At 40.2% G+C, this 19488-nt stretch overlaps 1 protein-coding gene across 2 annotated transcripts in view; it reads right to left on the reverse strand.

The window, feature by feature from the left end:
• Positions 1-995: 995 nt before the first annotated feature.
• MAGI2 (membrane associated guanylate kinase, WW and PDZ domain containing 2) overlaps positions 996-19488 on the reverse strand; it is a 789679-nt gene continuing 771186 nt past the window's right edge. For both annotated transcript variants that reach the window (XM_089524612.1, XM_089524611.1), the window contains one exon: positions 996-3976. In XM_089524612.1, coding sequence (XP_089380738.1) covers positions 3177-3976 — 800 coding nt within the window. In that variant the 3' untranslated portion in view covers positions 996-3176. The remainder of the gene's footprint in view (positions 3977-19488) is intronic.

A 19488-nucleotide genomic window follows, 5' to 3' on the forward strand; every position in this document is an offset into this window, starting at 1 on the left:
GGTCAACACACCTGAAATCAGTATATTGTGTTGCTGTAGAATACGTAGAAAAGGGAAGTCATAACAACCAGGGACTAAAGTGCTTTTCCTGTCCAGAAAGATTACATTTGGGGATTTTTAGAATAGATATTAAAGTCAGTTGGTAGTAGTGGTGGTGGGAGGTAATGATGTGAACAAAGTGACTAGACAGATGTTTTTCTTGCTCCCCCTGAGTATTAAAATCAGGAAATAATCAGAAGGTCAATGATAGATGCTTCAGGACAGGTAAGAAAAAGTACATAATTTCAGAGTTTCATAATCAAACTTTGCTATGGCAAAGTGGCCCAGTGAAGCTTGGGTGGCTTTCAAAACAAAGTAGATAAACCTAGGATGGACAACTGGTAATGGTTATTAATCATGATGGCTGCATATTACATCTAGTATCAGAAGCATATTACATCTAGTATCGAACCATTTCCTGTATTGCAATGTACTTTATATGTATTAGCCTACTAGCCCCACCACCTTTCCCTTCTCCTTTTATGTCATGTCTTTTTAGATTGTAAGCCTGAGGGCAGGGAACCGTCTAATTAAAAAGATTGTATGTACAGCGCTGTGTAAATTTACAGCGCTTTATAAATAAAGGTTAATAATAATAATAATAATAATAATAATAATAATAGGCAGTATTGCAAGGGAACACACTGTTGTGTCGTATATTGTTTGTGGGTTTTCCATGAGTATTTATTTGGCCAGAGTACGAAGGGAATATGGAACTAGATAGGCCTTTAGTCTGAGCCAGTATAGCACTTTGTTTGTTGTTAACCATAGCTTCCGCATCAGAACAAAACAATGGCATAATATGGCAATGAAATTGTGTGTCTTTCTCCCCAGGCACATACAATCAATATTTTCTTAATGAACAAATTTCCCCACAAAGTGCCCTGTAATTAATTACACAGTATAAACAGTTGGGAAAAAAGATTCTTGGATATATATTTTATTTGAGTGGTTTAGAATATCATACAGTAAACAAGATTTCTGTAAAAGTTAATTTATCCATAGTGGTGCGTTTCATAAAAATAGTTGCTCACTTACAGCCTTTCTGTGACTATTAATACATGGAATTATATTTATAGCGATAGAGCTGTACAAGGTAAATTCACAGCTAACACTACACAGAAATATTATTTGGAATGGGGTTTAGATGATGTGCTGTCTTCACAGGTTATCAATTACAGCCGCATAAAGCAATTACTGCACAAGGAATCGCTGGGCACTGTGCAAATTGGAGTTTATGCAAGCATAATCTCGACTGTTTGTTTTTTCCCATTGCTGTTTGTTTCTGTTCATTGTGTGTAGGAAATAATATAGTTGGACATGCGTTTCCATTTTGATTAGGGAAACACTATCCGAAGTCCAGATTTAATAAATTAACATCAAATTATGCCAAATATCTAGACTGGGGATAAAGATATATCTCTAATTTCTTAATTAAAAACTATATATATATATTTTGTAAACAGCTACATATCTTTGTGCTTTCTTAAAAAATTATAAAGGGACTAGTTCTTAAATAAGCGTTTTGTTTCAAAGGTGCAAAATCCTTTCTTTCCCAACTACTATGGCAGAAATATGTCTCCATATCTCCTGAAGGAAAAACAGAACTTCAGTAGCTCTCATTGAGAAATGCTTTAGGAGAGCTAGCAAGATGCTGATCTCTTGCACCAAGAATGATCTTAATGGCTAATATCCCATCACCTTTTCACGCTCTTCTCCAAATCAAAACTTCCACTGACTTTCAACAGTAACTGGACTTTACTCAAGTCATTGAGCAGTGCATTTCCAGGTTGCATGAGAGTCTGCCTAGGACATATTCCCAAGTGTTGCATCTTTGTGTGTGTGGTTGTTTTTGCTCTTCTTTGTATTGCTGTTGATATTTTTTTTATCCTCTCAGGGATAAAGAGCTGATAAATGGAGCTCATTGGAGAAGCTGCACTTCATCGGTGTGGAATAAAATGTTCTTGTGGCACTTACGATTTTGAACTTTAAAAGCAAGACAGACATAAATAAGAACATAGACGGAAGAAAAGAACAGGATGCCTGATGAATGTATGACCATATAATGAGGATTTCCCCTCTAAATCTCTTATCTTTGAATTTTGACTGTGGGATGGAGGACACATGTGAAAGATAGTCATATCAAAAGAAAGTTGACCAAATGTTCAGGTAGTTATGAATTCCTGCAGGAGACAGAGGCTGTTTTGAAAGGAAACTGCAGCTTTTAAAATCTTCCAAGAATCACCCTGACATCATAGTGGTGTTTGAAAACTGTATACTACAGTTCTCCATGTTGAAATTGGTGTGGCATCTGGTAAATCCAGTGTGTGTGTGTGTGTGTGTGTGTGTGTGTATACACACTTGTGAGTGGGGTAGTAACTTGTGGTAAACTGCTTTTGAGGCTTGATTTGCAAGTACAATTCCACCCTAACTCTTTCCCGAACATACAGAAATATGGTTTGTTCACAAAAAATGGCAGTAGAAATGGTATCGCACCAGCTAATCCACTAGGGTTCCTCACCTTGCATAATGAATTATGCTACTGGTATTGGGTGGTCTATTCCAAAGTGTTAACAGTAGAGACATGTCATGGATGTACAATTTCAAAGGTTTCAAACCCCCATCTGGATATGTCAATAACAATTTATTTACAACATTTAACTCAGATAAAAGATTCTATTTCCACTTTTAGCTTGCTCCGTGCAGTTTTATTTAAGGCGATGTTCCAGTTTGTGATTGCTCTAACTTCTTCCAGTTTCTTGATATAAAGTTTGAATGAAAAATCCCAAATCCTTCATGCAGTGGAAAACAACAAACTAAAGCTACACTGCACTGTCCTCATGGTCAACTGTCCTTCATATTATTTTGGTTTCTTCCATAGCTGCCAAAGTCTCTGAAGTGAAACTGGGGACTTGTGGGTCACATTTAAATACTGTGTGGTTATTATGTTGCTTCAACTTATTAAGACATTATGCACGTTTTGTCATGGAATTACATATTACTGTTTCCGTTCCTCAATGTTTTGAGTATGTATGGGTGTGATAGTTAAAATAAATTAAAGTAAATCAATGTGAGACAGAAGCTAAGAAGGATGTTCTGCGTCACTGTGAAACAGTTAGAAGGCAACAGTCATGGATTTATCTGCTCATAGCAGAAGTGCCAGATTTTAGTACACCTGGCAGCTTATCAGAACCTGGAATCTTCCACGGTCCTGGTGAGACCGTTGCCTTCCGAGCTGTTGTGTTGGTGCTGCGTGTGTTAATGGAGTGGAGATGTCCCTTCCGTGGGAACTCGCCGGGCTTCCTCTCTGATTCCTTCTGGTTGTGATCCGTATCACTTCCATGAGAACTGCAGCTATTGCTACTGTACGCCTTTGTAGCACCAGTGGAATCCAGCTTGACGTGTTCAGAAGCTGCAGCCGGTTTCTTCACTGCGGCAACTGTGGTATTATGGTCTTTTATGCCAAGAGATCCTCCTCTTTTGCTTTCCAGCCACTTGTATCTCCCGGCCAGTTCATCATTGGTTCCAGCACTCCCATGATCTTGTACTTGAGCCTCGGCCATTGCGTTCAGTCCGACCGCCTTACTTTCTGATGCCGGCCTGCCACTTTCACCAGTCTTACTCTTGCCTTCCGAGCTTCCTTTCCTAGAAGCCTCTTCATGCTTTGACCTGTCTATCTTTTTAGGACTTACAGACCTTTCTCTTTGCTCACCTAACCTTTTCTTTTTGTGGCCATTTGCTGAAAGCTCCTTTGGTTTTCTTACATCATGTTCCCTCTTAGTATCCCAAGTTGTTTCTGGGTTTATATGGTGGGAAGGGTCAGAGGGTTGGGCTAGATGTGATGAAGATAATGGTGAAACAATGTCATCAAGGGAAATAGTTACTTCCGGCAGACCTGGGGAGGCGGCAGTGGGAGAACTCCAGGAGTTTGGTTCGTCTGTTGTAAAAAAAAGGAACAAGGTCAGTTCCATCAGTTTTTTACAGAATGAATATTATAAACAGAGGTTGGACTCCATTTTCTAAAATACTCCCAGGCCATGCTGGCTAGTTGGGAACTGTATAATTGTTTGGAATTGGTTGCAGCCATTCTGTCTGGGAGATTTTAGAAAATGGGCTCCATAACAGTACCTACTTCAAGGTCTCTCTGCAACTCTTAGTTGTTAAATTGAAACTAAACTCAAGTTTAAGCTACATTAAGATACTGGAGACTTTGAGAGGGAATAGAGAAGTCAAGGTAAATGTAATCTGCACTGTGACTCCCGGAGATCTGCTGACAGAGCAACCGAAGAGGGTAATCTGCCAACTGAGATCAGATGGCAGAAGAATGAAAAAGAGGGTCTAGAAGAGAGTGCAAGTATTATGCCAGATCCAAACCTTCTCCAGCCCAGGGAGTCAGCCACAATTCTAGCACAAAGTTAGACTAGGCTGAATGAGATTTAGATTGTAGCTGGGCTGAGAGAGGTTTAGATTTAGCACAGCTTCAATTTGCCTAATGTTGTCTTAATTGACCTCAGCAACCTTGGTTATCAGGGTTCACACTCTTGATAGGAACTATGCAACGAAGGCGATAGACAGAAGGCGTTATTCCCACACTGAATTCCTGATCCAACTGCTGCCTTTGCAACTAAAAGCAGGCAGGGTAAGACCTAAGTCAGGTAACTGGCAAATAGTGGGAATTCTCCTTCCTCCACGCTCCATTCCTACTTCAATTTCCATAAAATATATATAAAATAAAGACATTGGGAGTGCCAGTCAGGGGCATTCTACAGCACATGTAGTTTGATCCTTGCATGCAGGATTAAATTAGCTACCAATAAAATTGCAGTGAAAAATATGCTATATAAACCATTATGATATACACCCTACCGAACAAAGTCAAAATGCAGCCAGCATTCCATTTTAACTGCAACCCTCTGAAAGCACAGCACCGATCTTTGAAACTTCTCAGATGGAAGGATTTTTTATATCCACATATCATGCAGATAGTTAATTGACCTTTCAATAATAAATTGGGGATAGCTTTAGATATTATATATATCAGAAAAGGAACAACCTTCCACAGTGGAACCTCAGTATACGCAGGGGATCCGCTCTGCCCCTCCCAGCAGATACCAAAATCTGTGTATGCTCAAGTCGCATACGCATAGCACCATTGAGGACAATAGGGGTTGCACCTAATGGCGGCATGGCCGTGTGCATGCACCGCCATTGGTCACAATGTGGGCTTGCTGTCCTCAGATGGTTAAATCCTCGGATGCCAAGTCCATGGATACTGAGGTCCTACTGTATGTATTTTTTAAAATCACATCACATTTTTAAATGGGTTTTGCAGCATATGATGGTTATGTGTTTACTTCAGGGCCAGTATTAGTAACCCCACAGGTGAGGCAGTCACCTCAAACAGCAGATGCTGAGGGATGCGGAGGAGACAAAGCTGTGTGGGCCATACAGACTGCCCTGTGTCCCCTTGGCTGGCCTGCTGGCCTCAGTGAGTGTGAAGGATATTCTTCACTCCCATTCAGTGGCATCACTAGGGGGTGCTGGGGTTGAGGCCTGCACCGGGTGACATCCTAGAAGAGGGGTGACACCCAGTCCAGTCCTCCTCTCACTGCACCTTTCCTGGCTTTGCTGCCCACTCACAAGGAAACTTCTACAGTGGCAGTGAAGGAGGAGGCAAAGTGTGTCTCCTCTGGCTTTGCTGCAGCAGTGGAAGTCTCCTTGTGAAGAGGCCTCCACTGCAGCAAAGGAGAGGGCTGAGCATGTCCTTTTGGCTGCCACCGCCATGGGGTGACACCAAAGATGGGAACATTACTGCCATCACTGATGAACCAAAAAAGCTGTCAAGACGAATTTCTTCTAGAAGGCCTTTCCCAAATAAATTCCCCGGCCACAGATTGATTACCACCTCACACCATGTATTTACTACCTCCCTGCCTATGTTATCTTTATTATAAATTGATTTTAAAACTCTTTTAAATGTAATATATTTAATTCTTTTTAAAGGGGGGATATTATAATTTTACATATTATATTGTATGTGGACGTTTTAGTGTGAGCCACTCTGATTGTCTTGCTACAGAAGGGTGGGATATAAATAAAAGTTTTATTTTATTTTATTTAAGACTGGCTAGATTCTGTGGATGCCCTGGGACAAAAGCATCATCTTATCTTTCACTTCAGGCATCAAAACATTTTGGACTGTTCTCAGTATTACTTTTTGGAGAATATACACAAGAAGCCAGGCAATCAGTGCGTGTTCATACAGAGCCCAGATAATGGAACGCTGCATCTAGAATTATTTCAGGGATTGTCCATAAACTATGACACATTTTAAAATAACCATTAATCTTACCTGTCCCCTTGTAACATTTTGCCCTATATTAACAAATATCCCATCTAGGACTCTGATCCTCTCCTCTTCTTGCCTCAAACATGCTTTCCATGAAGGAATGTAACAATGTTTTAAGACTCTAGTAAATCGGGGTTGGATTCAGACTGTTTGTTGACCTTTGTTTCCACAAAAATCAATGGGACTTCAGTTAAGTCATGATTATTTTGTCCCATTTATTTCACTGATGCCTATGTTCAGATAACCTAGTCTGAATTGTTGTGCCCAAGTTTATGAGTACTCATTAGCTTTTCTGTAATTAAAGGGTTTATTTGGACAATAAGGCTGCAATCCTATGCACACTTACCTGAAAGTAAGATCCACTGAACACAGTTAGACTTGCTTTGGAACAAGCATGAACAGTGTTATGTTCTAAAAGTTAAACAAGCCCAAAGCAAAAACAACAAGAGCCACTGTTCAGAACATGCAAATATTCAAGAACCAACGTCATTAACCCATGTCATTAATTATCTTCTTCCGCTTTTATGCACAGATAAAAGACAACACAATACTGGGACACTGTAGAAAAATATTGTCTAATGTTTCTACAAATAAAGCTGAAGTGAGCTGGGGGATGAGTTCTGTGAGCATTCTTGGATGCCTGTTTTTGATGGTCCAAAATGGTGAAAATGATCACATGCAATGTACAGTATTTCTATCACCTTGATAACTGCAATGCTACTCCATTTTACTTCCCTGCTCTAGGGGAATGAATCTACCATAGCAAGGCAAATCAGGGAGTATTGTTTGCATGATACCCTTCAAAGACAAATTGTATTTAAATATAAATATAGGAGCACATTCTCTTGGTAAATTACGACTGTGTAAGTTGGAGTTCTGCCATCACAACTTGCTTTTTTGGTTGTGGCAGAGCTGGAATTCTGTTCTGACCATGCAAGGGTCCAACTCCCCATACACCCACCATGTATGCAGCACAATGTTCAATGTAGTAATAGCAATAGCAGCTTCATTTATATACTGCTTCATACCGCACTGAACAGGCTCTAAGTGGTTTATGAATTGTCTCCATCAAGCTGGGTACTCATTTTAGTGACCTCGGAAGGGTGCAAGGCTGAGTCGACCCTGAGCACCTGGCTGGGATTGAACTCATAACCTTGTGGTTTGGGAGTGAGTGGCTGCAGTACTGGCTGTGTAAGCAGCACAATATAAGCAGACCATGTAAGTGGCCCTCACAACACTGCCATTTCCATATTTTCAGAGAGCAGCAGGGGTGGCAGGTGGGGGAGGAGGATCAGCAAGGTCATGCCCAGCTATTTCCCTGTAGCTGGATGTACTGCAATGACATCTACACCCTGTTGTTAGTTGTGACTTGGTTCACAGATTTACCTATGTGCTAACCTACCATTCAACAATTGATCAAATAGGTCTACTCTAGTTGAAAGTAACCAACGATCTACAAGGACATCCTAAAGGTGTCCAGAGGGTCATATAGATGTTGTTGCAGTGCATCCATCTACAAGAAAACAGCAGGATGCATCCACACAGAAGTGGGTGTGTTGTGGGGGGCTGCACTGTTTACAAGATGGGTTTTGTTGGGGTTAGCATCAGGAGATACAGCAATAAAGATGAAGCTATGTGATACAAATGCCTTGACAGAAAATCTCAGTCAATGTCTATTGGAATGTACAGTATGTACTGAATGAGATGCATCTGTGAGTGTACATTTCAATGAGCAATAAGAGCTACACTGCAGAATTAATACAGTTTGACATCACCTTATCAGCCATGGCTCAATGCTATGGAATTCTGGGATTTGTAGTTTTGTGAGATATTTAGTCTTCTCTTTCAGAGAGCTCTGGGGCCACAACAAATTACAAATGCCAGGATTCCATAGGATAGATCCATCACAGTTGAAGTGGTATCAAAATGCATTCATTCTGCAGTGTGGCAGCAGCCCAAGTAGCTCTAAGTTACAATGCAGCACCATTCAGCCTTATAACACTATCGTACGGCCATATCTGAAGACACCTGTGATCTCATAATATTTACTATGAGATTCTTGATTGGTTGAGTGAAAATAAAGGTTACTAATATTAAAATATGTCACTGAAATGGCAGCAGTTTAAGAGAACGGTGGGGAGAAAAGGAAGGAAGGAAGGAAGGAAGGAAGGAAGGAAAACGTCATGAAGAAGTGGAAGACAAGTTTTGTTGGGGAGAGGAGGGAATGCTTTTCATGCCCCTTGAAAACACACTTTTTGCCTTTAAATTGTTCTATGGGACACATTCAGCACCATTCTGCATCCATCCTCATAAAGGCTGTTAACAAACAGTTCCATTTTGCTGTCTCTTTAAATAATTATTAAAGATGGAAAACAACACATACACGGCTGGTCTAATCAGCAATTACTGAGCCAAGGCTACACCAAATTATGGTCCACATAAGTATAATTATCTAGCACATTCAAAGCTAATTTCACAAATTATATTCATGGGTGATGATAGCTAACAGATTTTAATCTCTGCCTCCTCATATCATCCTTAGCAGCAAGACGGGCCTTGCCCCATGGGGATCAAAATCTAAAGTCCAACAATGAAAAGGAGACAGAAGGAGGAAATGCACCACTACTGCTAAGACTCTCATGTAACTTGGGATATAGAAACTTGGATCCACATAATACATGTGTACTGGGGCTGTCAGAAGCAAACTCCTCTGGCCATTCACCCCCAGTGTAACCCCTCTAGCCCCCTAAAAATCCCACAAGGAGGGCTGAGCCTGGCTGACTCTCCAGTGGAGGAGGAAGTGATGCCTATAAATCAGTTGGATGCATCTTCTGTCAATGGAGCCCTTTGGCAGAGCATAAACTGCCCCCCCAATTCCATTGTGTTAAACTGAGCCTTCCTTTTTGTGTGTTTTTTCTTCCCCACACCCCAATTTTAGTTTTTCAGTCTGGTCCCCCTGCTGTTGTGGATCACTGAGTCCCATTCTGCCCCAAGAACTTCTTGATCATCTTACATTCTACTGCATTTATTTTCATCTACTTTTGCGTTAGAAGTGTACAGTCGTTTCAAATGAAGTAGTATGAAACACACAGGTCCCTAGAGCTACATTTCATTTGTCTGGATTTCCTGTCCCAGAACCCTCCAACTTCCCATACCTGTTTGGGTGGACTGCTGTAGCTATTGTGACATGTTCTTGCAAGTGACAGAGTGGAAGGACCCCCTGCAGAATGAAAAGGGGGGAAGCTGGAAGTAAAGTGGGGCCTGAATTGTGTGCTACTCTTTCACAGCATGAAACCCAGAAAGAGCCATGTACCACTGAGTTCAATGGAAGTTATGATCAAATAAGTGTCAGGTAGGGCCAGGATGCAAGGAACTGTGTGTGAGGAGGGCCATCTGTTCAGAGAAGCATGGAAATGGGGGACTGTTTCTTAGAGTCTGGAAAAGTTACTTTTCAGAGTACAACTCTCAGAATTCCTCGGCTAGATTCTGGTATTTACATTAAAAATATTAATTCTCCAAGTTTCTCCCCACCCACTCACCCACAAGCAATATCTCACCTCACCTGGCTGGGGAGCAATCCTTCCTATTTGATTTATCTACCTGGCTAACTTTCTGCTGCTAGGCCTTTTCTTTCTTTCTCTAGCTAAGGGTGCCCAGGAAAGGATTTGAATTTCTTCTGTTGCAGTTATTCATTTAATGGCTTAACTCTCTCTTCCCCTCCCAATATATCTCAAATATATCATAGGACATTAAGATCAAGTGCGTTGCTGTTCAAAAGGAAATCCTTCAAAGAGCTGTGTTCAAACTTTAATAATGGTTCATTTGGATTTGTTCAACCATCACTAAGGTGATTGCTTTTCATAACATATCTAAGCATGAAAAATGCACAATTTTATGCTTTAGAGGCACGAGATTAATCATTTTGCTCTTTTTCTGATTACAGGAAATTTCTGGAGTCATTTATTAGTGTCTAAAGTGTGTATTTGTCTTCACTTGTTAATACGTTTCAAAGATGGAACAAAACCCTATGCTAATATGCATCAATATTATATTTTCCTCCTTCCCACATAATCCCATTTTAAAGTAATTTCAGGCTAGAAGCACATAAATTATGGTTGCTAAGAACATCTTTGTTGCACCAGCTGAATCTATGGAAGATTCACATATATTAATTAATGTATCTGCAGACTTCTTCTTCATGATGGGGACACTTTAGATAAAAAGGCAGTGACTTGTTGAGCTTTCACAGTGACCTAAACAACCAAGGGTGCTGCTACACTGTAGAAATAATGCAGTTTGACACCATTTTAAATACTGTAGCTCCATTATACGGAATCCTGGGATTTGTAGTTTTACAAGGTCTTTAGCCTTCTCTGACCAGAGAATGCCTCACCAAATTACAAAGCCCAGGATTCTGCAGGATTGGCACCATGGCAGTTAACATAGTGTCTAACTGTATTATTTCTACAGTGCAGACACAACCTCTGAGGGATTTTAGAATCTATGGGCTTGAACAGACAGGCCAAAATAAAGCTGCTTCGGGCCACTTTGGAGGTATGCTGTTTAAATGACACATGCATCTTAAGAGGCCTGAAGCTGCGCCAAAGCTGTGCTCCAGTCCTAAGGACTGCAGTGTGGCTTTAGTGTGGCTTCCAGCTTCTTAGGATGCATGCTTCATTTAAACAGCAACTTCCAAAGTGGCCCGAAGCAGCTTTATTTTGGCCTGTCTGTTCGGACCCTATGTCTCCTAGGGCTAAACCCACCATGCCAGCTACACAATCTCACTTCTGCTCCAGCAGGTATGCAAGAGAGTGAAAATATTTTATCACACTGATGCTGTGATCTTATGCTGGTTTAGCAGACCCCAAAGCTTGACCAAAGAGATCTCTGCCTCCTTTCTCCCCCCTTCCCTCTGCATGCAACTGATCTGCTTTCTGTAGGAGTATGATCCCAAGGCCATTTAGTGCCCAGAGGAGAGTGGGATTCCAGGCAGCATCCAGTTGCATTTCTGCAGTCAGAAGCACAAAAATGGCTAGTGGCCCTGCTATCCTAGGAGTTTATCACACAGGGGAAATTCCATGCAAAAATGGGATTTAAAAGGTAGAAAAAACCAGCAAAAGCAGATTGGTTTTCACACATGTCATTGTTAAATTTGTGTTAACCTAAACGGAAAGTAAACAAAAGCCACTCCTTTTTATTTTGGGAATTTTTGGAAGTAAAAAGGAGCAGCATTTGTCAACTTTCCCTCCACTTTCTGTTCCGGTTAACATTAGTTTAACAATGATGTCATGTGAAAATCAACCCACTTTTGCAGGTTTTTTCCAATTTAAACCCCCATTTTTGCACAGGATTTTCCCTGTGTTATAAACTCCCTACTTTGTGTCTTATTGCACAAGAATGTAGTCGGATGCCCCCCTCCACCCCAGTCACAAAGTAGTCAAGGTGACACACTGTCAGATAATGGTCTATTGGTCCTCTGAAGAAGATTATGCAAGAATATACTGGATACTTTCTTTTGCAATGACCTTGAAATGACAAATACTGGCATAGGGAGTGTGTGTGTGTGTGTGTGTGTGTGTGTGTGTGTGTGTATTAAAATTAGGTTTCTAAGAACATAATCATACCAAATCCCATATAAAACATATATACTAAAATGCATAACCTATTGCATATTATTACATTTTAAAAAATACTTATCCATTAAGAGCAAATACTGACATCACCATCAATTTTGAAATCTTTCTCTTTCCATCTAATAACCTTTCACTAAGTATTTTCACTCCCTATACTCTCTATATGTATATTTCCAAAAGGAATTCTAGCCTAGGTCTTCTAAACTGGTAAAATCTATCAAGGAATTCAGCATCTTCTAGCCCCAAAACCCCACGAAAAACTATGGATGCCGGCCATGAAAGCCTTTAACTCCACAATCCAGCATTAAGTTAATGGAATTATTTAAGTGATTACAGAGATAAGAGCACTAGGTTCCACTTTAACTGCAATGGCAACACCCTACAGAATACCTGTAGTTCAGGGAGGGCCATATAGAAGTCTCAGCTAGAGATCTCTAGTGTCTCACCAAACTACAAACTCTAGGATGTTGCCATGGCACTTGTGGAATTATATTGCTATAATTGTATAGTAGGGAAGGCATCTGGAACAAAGCATCTAGAGTTGTCTTGTTTGTAGCACATGCTTAGGCTGGCGATAAGCCTGAATGAGGGGATTGCTTCATACCTCAAAATTCAAGTGTCATGAAAGGGCAGCAAATTCTAAATCATGCATTTTTTAATTGTTCTGTTTTTGCTGGTAGACGGGGGTGGTGTACGTGAAAGATCTGTCCACTGTGACAAAATAACTTGGCCAGCTATGCATCCAGATTGGGTGGGTGTCATTTGCTGCTCCCATCTCAGGCAGCAAAATGGCAGCCTGCCCTTCCTTCAGCCATTATGCCATCATCATCATGCTTTAGGTGCATCCTCAAGGGACAGAATATTGTTATATGGCTGTAACCAACATCTTCGGGCAACCATGAAGAGTTAAAATAAGCTACAGCATGACTTCTTTGACAAAAAAGATTGCTAGAATGTGGTAATTTTTGGACTGCAGATACAGAGAACAAAGGCGATGATGATTTCTGATACGGCCAGAATAATGTTACCTCTCAAATGAATTTATAGCCCTTTGTGATGAACTCTCAGCATGCATATGATTGCCATAATTTTGCCCTTCTGCATTTTCCAGTTAATATGATACCCATTAAGCCTTTGTTTTGCAAAGGCTCCTTCTGCAGCTCTTTAAGTTGGCACCTTCACTTAGCATTTATTTAATTAAATACAAGCAGCAAGAAGACCGTCAGTCCCCCCCAGACCTTTGCATCTTGATTTATGGTATTACATATTCCAACTTCTCTTTTTGCCTCAGATGGGGACAGAGTTCTCTTAAGCCTGTAACTGCATAGAGAAAAAGAGCAGTAATATGCTGGGATCCCTTTTCACAGAAAGAAAGGTAATATGCATTTAAATAAGAGCAACCTCAGGAGGCATACACTAATTCTTTCTTCCTACAGGCAACCTAGAACAGGTTTCTCCAGTGCTTTCATTACCAGATCCTCAACAGCAGTGTTTCTTTTTCTGCTGTTTCCCCCCAAATGGGGTGAAATAGCAACAATGGAACTGAACAGAAAATAAAATACATATTCATAAAAAAGAAAAGAAATCAGATGTACCTATTGTTAAAAATACAAAGAGGAGAAAAGTAAGAAAACAGAAAAAATTAATTTCAGGAAAATGTAGAAGGAACATTATACTGAGATCGTCATTTTGTTAATTTGAAAACTTTCTGATTCATTGAAGAGAGAGTTGTAGAAAAGGAAGTAATGGATGGTGTATGCTGCATGGTAGTTAACTGTTTAGTATGTTATGTTGTGTTCGCTGTGCAAATGTTTTATAATTATTTTAATTATTTTGAATGACATTAACAAATATAGTTTTTAAAAAATAACATTGGTGTGGCTGAACATCAAAATTATGCCATTCAGGATACAAACTGGACATGCTTGTCCAGTGCTCCTGTATTTCAGTATAGGCAAATCCCTTTGAAGGCAATTCTCTGTCTTCTCTGCTGCCCTCACTTGTGGTATAGGATGCTCTCCTGCTTCCACTGTTGATGTTAAATCCAACAGCCAGTTGGGCTGCCTTTTGTACAGAGAAGGAAGAGGGAAGGAAGAGAAATCTATTTCTTCTCCAGTCCTTTCAATGCTACCTTGGTGGGAAGAATGAAAGGGAAAAGATGAAAAGGGAGGAAAATAGCTCACTGTCTTTGTTCCAACTGCCATTGTGGTCAGAGCAGCTCCAGTTGTAGTAGGATAAGAGTTGATTGTTTGTACTTCCAATAATCTTTCTGGGAATGGGGATGCAGTATGGTACAACTGGGGTTCAAATTATGCCTAGGAAGGTGTGGAATAGTTGTCTTTCTCAGACCTAGGTCTGAGCTGGAACTGGGATGTGTGTGTGTATGTATATTCTTGTTACTGTCAGGGACATATGCCAGAAAGAGAAGCATGGTTGATATGCATGCAAACCTGGCGGAACCACCACTATATCAGCATGGCAAGGGTTACAGGATCTGTGCTAGCCATTACCAAAGGTCATGCCATCTTGAATTTCATTTCTTTTACCTTTTCTTTTTCAGTCTGTGGAAGAGAGAAGTGAGCCAGGCAGTGATCTGAGCATCTTTTCAGAGAGTCTGTGCTCCTTGGGATGCCTTTATTCAAAAGAGGCCATTGATTTCTCCCTTTTGCTCCCTGCTCTTAAGAGATGAGGACTCAAATACGGGAACCTCTTGAAAATCACTGCCACTGCCTTTAAAATGGTGGAAATATTATGTTGGGTGGCCAGAGGCTCACTTAACACAGAATTAAGATAAATGTTTCACAGAATTCACATCTCAGAGAGGTACAAGGAAAGGGTTATCGGAGTATCAAGGAGGTTGAAACCTTGTGTGAAGTTGAAGGCTTTCATGGCCAGCATCCATATTTTTATGGGTTTTTCAGGCTATGTGGCCATGTTATAGAAGAGTTTATTCCTCACATTTTGCCAGCATCTGTAGCTGGCATCGTCAGAGAATGCCATTATCTGAAGATGCCAGTACCAGATGTTGGTGAAATGTCAGGAATAAACTCTTCTAGAACATGGCCACATAGTCCAAAAAGCCCACAAAAAACTTAAGCTGTTTTCTGCATTCATTTTTATTGAATGGTTGCTTTACAGAATAGTGATTTGATTTGATTATCTTAAACAAGATAAACAAGAATAGAATCATTGCAGAATTAGCATGGATCTAAATAGATGAAAATCATTATCACAAAGAGCCCCTTATTGGACTTCTGCTCCTTCTCTACTTACACAGTTACCTGCATTATTTCCTAATGGATAAATTATAATGAAAAGCAAAAATGCATTATGAATTTTCAGCACCCTCTCTAATGCTAGGATAATTTATCCTTCTGCAGCAGAGTTAATGACAACTCTTGTGTCTCAGGGCAAAACCAATTTGAACTTTGGCTTTTCTTTAATAGCAGGCCACAGAGGGAGCCACTGCTCTCGAGGAGCAAAATGCTAACTGTCAACGCTAGGACTTAAAACTATTCCAGCATGTGGGAGCAGCGTAATGTATCAGAGTGAATGAATTATTATAATTTAAACTGTTCCTTACTGTTCTAGCATGCCCATAAGTGTTCTTTTGTGATAGAGACTGCAACATACTCTAAAGGATCCTGGAGGAGCTAAGGGAATAAACTCATATCCTACTAAACAAAACAGATTTCTATACGTTTTCAACCATTAGATAACATTATAATGTATAAGCCTGTTTTCGTTTGAAAAGGAAAGGAGGGAAGGAATCTAGTGGCAGCTTTAAGGTTAACTGATTTATTTCGGCATGAGGTTTCACAGATTTCAGTTCACTTCCTCATGTATTAATGGATGCATTAATGGAATAGACTCATCAAACCATGAGCATTTAAGCATCTTTACATAGCTGCAAATGTGAAATTAGAGTGTAAATGGATACAGAAAGCTTCAAAAGGAATACAGTATACATTCAACCACACTGAGGTAAATGAATTCTGAACTTGATTGCAGAACTAAATGACAGTAACAAAAAAGGGAAATAAAGGAACTGTGGGATGAGTGGTGAGATGAGTGGCAGGATGAGGTAAAAAAGAAAAGAGTAGCCAAGGCCCTGTAGATAGCTGCCCCCCCCCCCCCCCCCCGAGGAGAACAAAATAGGTAAGACTTATTCAGACCAATCAATCAAACACACATACAAAAAGTCAGTCCTGATCAGTTGACAGAAGATCTATATGCAACACATTTATAATTACAATTTATGCCAATAGACCATAACATAAATGTTCTGTTGGGAAAGAACAGCTATGTAAGATAATTCGGGTCTGTCAAGCAGCTGATCTGTTAGCCTGGAGATTTAAAAGCAATAAGTTCTGCTTACCCAAAAGTAAGAAGATTATCCCACTTGTGTCCAAAGTGAAACCTGCATCAGTATACACCAGAATCCCAGATGAGGTTACCAGTTTAAACATTGGAGAGGATTTGTATATCTTGCCTGGTTGTTGCAGAAATTGGTATTCTTTCCCACCCTTTGCAATGACCAAAGCTGCCCCCTCACTACAGCCACTAAAGCCACCAATGTGGCCACTCCATGGCTGGTGGGGAGAGAAGACAAGTGATCAGAGAAGTGTCTGGCTATGTTTCAGTAAGCAGACACAGAATGATTACAGAATCCATTGAGACTTCTGGAAGACCCTAGTGGATGTTGGTGAGTAATGTAATAATTTTATATCTGGCTACGGGGACATACCTAGATGTTTCTCCAATCTCCTCCACTCTCTAATAGTAATGGAATGGTTGGGGTAAGCTATAGAAGCTAAATGGTGAATCTTGGGGGTGTTGAGAGAAGAGGTGTAGTGCATTATCGCATGCAGAACTATTTCATTTTGTGGTATGCAGGATCATTGTCTTTGAGCATTGGCACCCCAGTCATTCATGTGAATGATTTGGTACATCAAATTAAATAGAAAAGGTAATTTTGATTTCTGGTTCTCCTTTAAATGTACTCTTCCTTGGCATAATGAAATCCTGCCAACATGTATCTTGCACAGAGCAGAAGGAAAAACTATATCACAAGTTTCTATATAATTAGAAATTATAATGACTTTCAGATTCATTTTCTCTTAGTATAACTAAGTTATAGTCAATCATACTCATGAGTAACTTCACGATATGGGTAACATTAATGAACGTACAAATGAGGTTGATATTATATACACTGAATCATTTGGGAGATAAGTAGTACACAATTTGTTACCATGGTGTTTATCACACTATGCTCTTAAAGAGGTACTATTCCAGTGTGACTCCTCTAGCTGCCTCCTGTTGCATGCTGGGATTGGCAGTTTTAAGGAGGGGTATTTAGAATTCTCAGGCAGAGAAGTTCAGCTCCTTAAAACTGCCAATCCCAGCATGCAACAGGAGGCTGCTAGAGGAGTCACGCTGGAATAGTAGCTCTTTAAGAGCATAGTGTGATAAACATCCCAGAGTCCTTTAGAAGAAGTCAGCACTTCTTAAGTCCATCCATTTCAGCGGCAGTCATTGTGCTTGGTGATTAAATGTATTTATTAGCACACTCAATAAGCATGATCATTTTAAGAACATCACCCAAAACAGTGAAATGGTGTTAAAGGGAAAAAAATATATATATGAATGAATTGGTAACCCAGCAATTATGTGTGAAGTGTATTGGATGTGTGTACAGTCACATGCCCCCAACAAGCTGCAACATGAAAAAAGTGCTGTGGACATGTACACAGCTTTATCCCCTGCAAGAGCAGATAGACAAACCAGGTCTTCCATTCAGTTGATTCTTATTTTGTCCAAACCAGGAAACCATGGGACAAGCTGCGATATTATGGCATGGTATGAAATTGGATTAATAATCTGGCTTTTGTTAACCATGATTTCCAATTTTGGATAGAATCCAAACCGGGGAAAATCCGGGTTTGTATCCTTACTCATGTAAATGAAAACTGCTACCAACTTAGGTGTGTTAGGTCTATAGTTCGTTTCAGTTTATTAAAGCAGGGACTTTATTTAAAACTTATTTAAATCTTTGCTCTACTTTTACTGCAAGTTTAATTCTGCCTTTCCTCTTACAATGGTCTTCTTCTTTCTCATTTTACCAGGCTCCTTTATTCCATAATTTTCTGTCAACTATTTTAACAACATTGGCTTGAAGGCCTGTCATTCTTCTTCAAGCTGTTTTTTCTGCTCAGACAGCTCTTCGTAGTTCCTTCTCTTTCTTACTGGTATGCTACTTCAAATATTTTCAGTTTTAAATCTCCATCTATTTATTTTGTCATAAATGCTCTTGCTGGATACCTTATTTTCAAAAAATGACCTGAGCTGACATTTTTTAATGGCTACGCATAACATTCACATGCTGTGATAAAGGTTTGTGAGACTATTAATACTTCAAGTCAGCAATATCTGGAAGTTGCTTTGGATTATTCTGCTTTGGAGATTTATTTGGATAATTAAACCATAACCTAGGCTAGTAGGTTCTAGTAGATGTTTTGAAATGTCTTCTAGCAATCCCTGACCATTGGACATACTGGCTGATGATGGCCACCCTGGCAAGTTCTGGGAACTGGGGTCCCAAGTATTTGGAAGACTAAAACTTGATTTGGCTACAGGTTTGTAATTACACAGACATAATGGCCCCACATAGGTATACCCCCCAATTGCCCTGATCTGGCAGGGATATTCCTGATCAATTCTCTGCCACCCCACTTTTCAGCTTTTCTTAAAATGTCCTAGTTTCTTGCTCCTCCTTCAACTCCCCCCTCCCCACTGTACTCAGCTTACTTCAATTGCTACAAACTGAGTTCATGTCAGGGATGATGGGAGTTGTGGCTCTTCACCTCTGGCCTGGAACTCACCACCTGGTTGTGCACCACGCTGACCAGTTTTGGCCAGTTGTTATATCTTTGCAAGAGTTGCAGAGAACAGGCTGAAGACCCCGACAAACTCTCCAAGCCTTCTCACTCTTGCTTCCACAGAAGTCTTCACCCTTCTTCACCAGGGTCCTGCTGGTTCTTGTAGCTTCACCCAAGACACCAGACAACTCAGTAGTCTTATATAAAAGATCTACTTTATTCTACTATATACACAGCTCCACAACAATACTCAACTCCTCACTCTAATACCCACACAATACAATGGGATCCATAGTCATTATTATAGTCAAAGCATGGTACCACCCACTGTGGTCTGTTTCCACCCAGTAGGCGTGTACATCATTCCCATTGGTTCTCTTTGTTCATCCTACAATTAATGATTTCATCATCTCAGCCTTGACCACTTTACAATTGTCAGGTGTGTCCAATTATTCACTATGCATTTCTTGTCCTTGGCACTCAGTACTTGTTAATTGTATTACCATTCACACCTGTGTGGTTCTCCATTGGCTTCTGCTGAGTCACTCTGACTCTCACATACATGTTTTATTTCACTTACTGTATA

The sequence above is a fragment of the Sceloporus occidentalis genome, unplaced genomic scaffold (genome assembly GCF_023333645.1).
Source record: "Sceloporus occidentalis isolate IW3139 unplaced genomic scaffold, rSceOcc1.0.p SCAF_5, whole genome shotgun sequence".
Classification (NCBI taxonomy): Eukaryota; Metazoa; Chordata; class Lepidosauria; order Squamata; family Phrynosomatidae; genus Sceloporus; species Sceloporus occidentalis.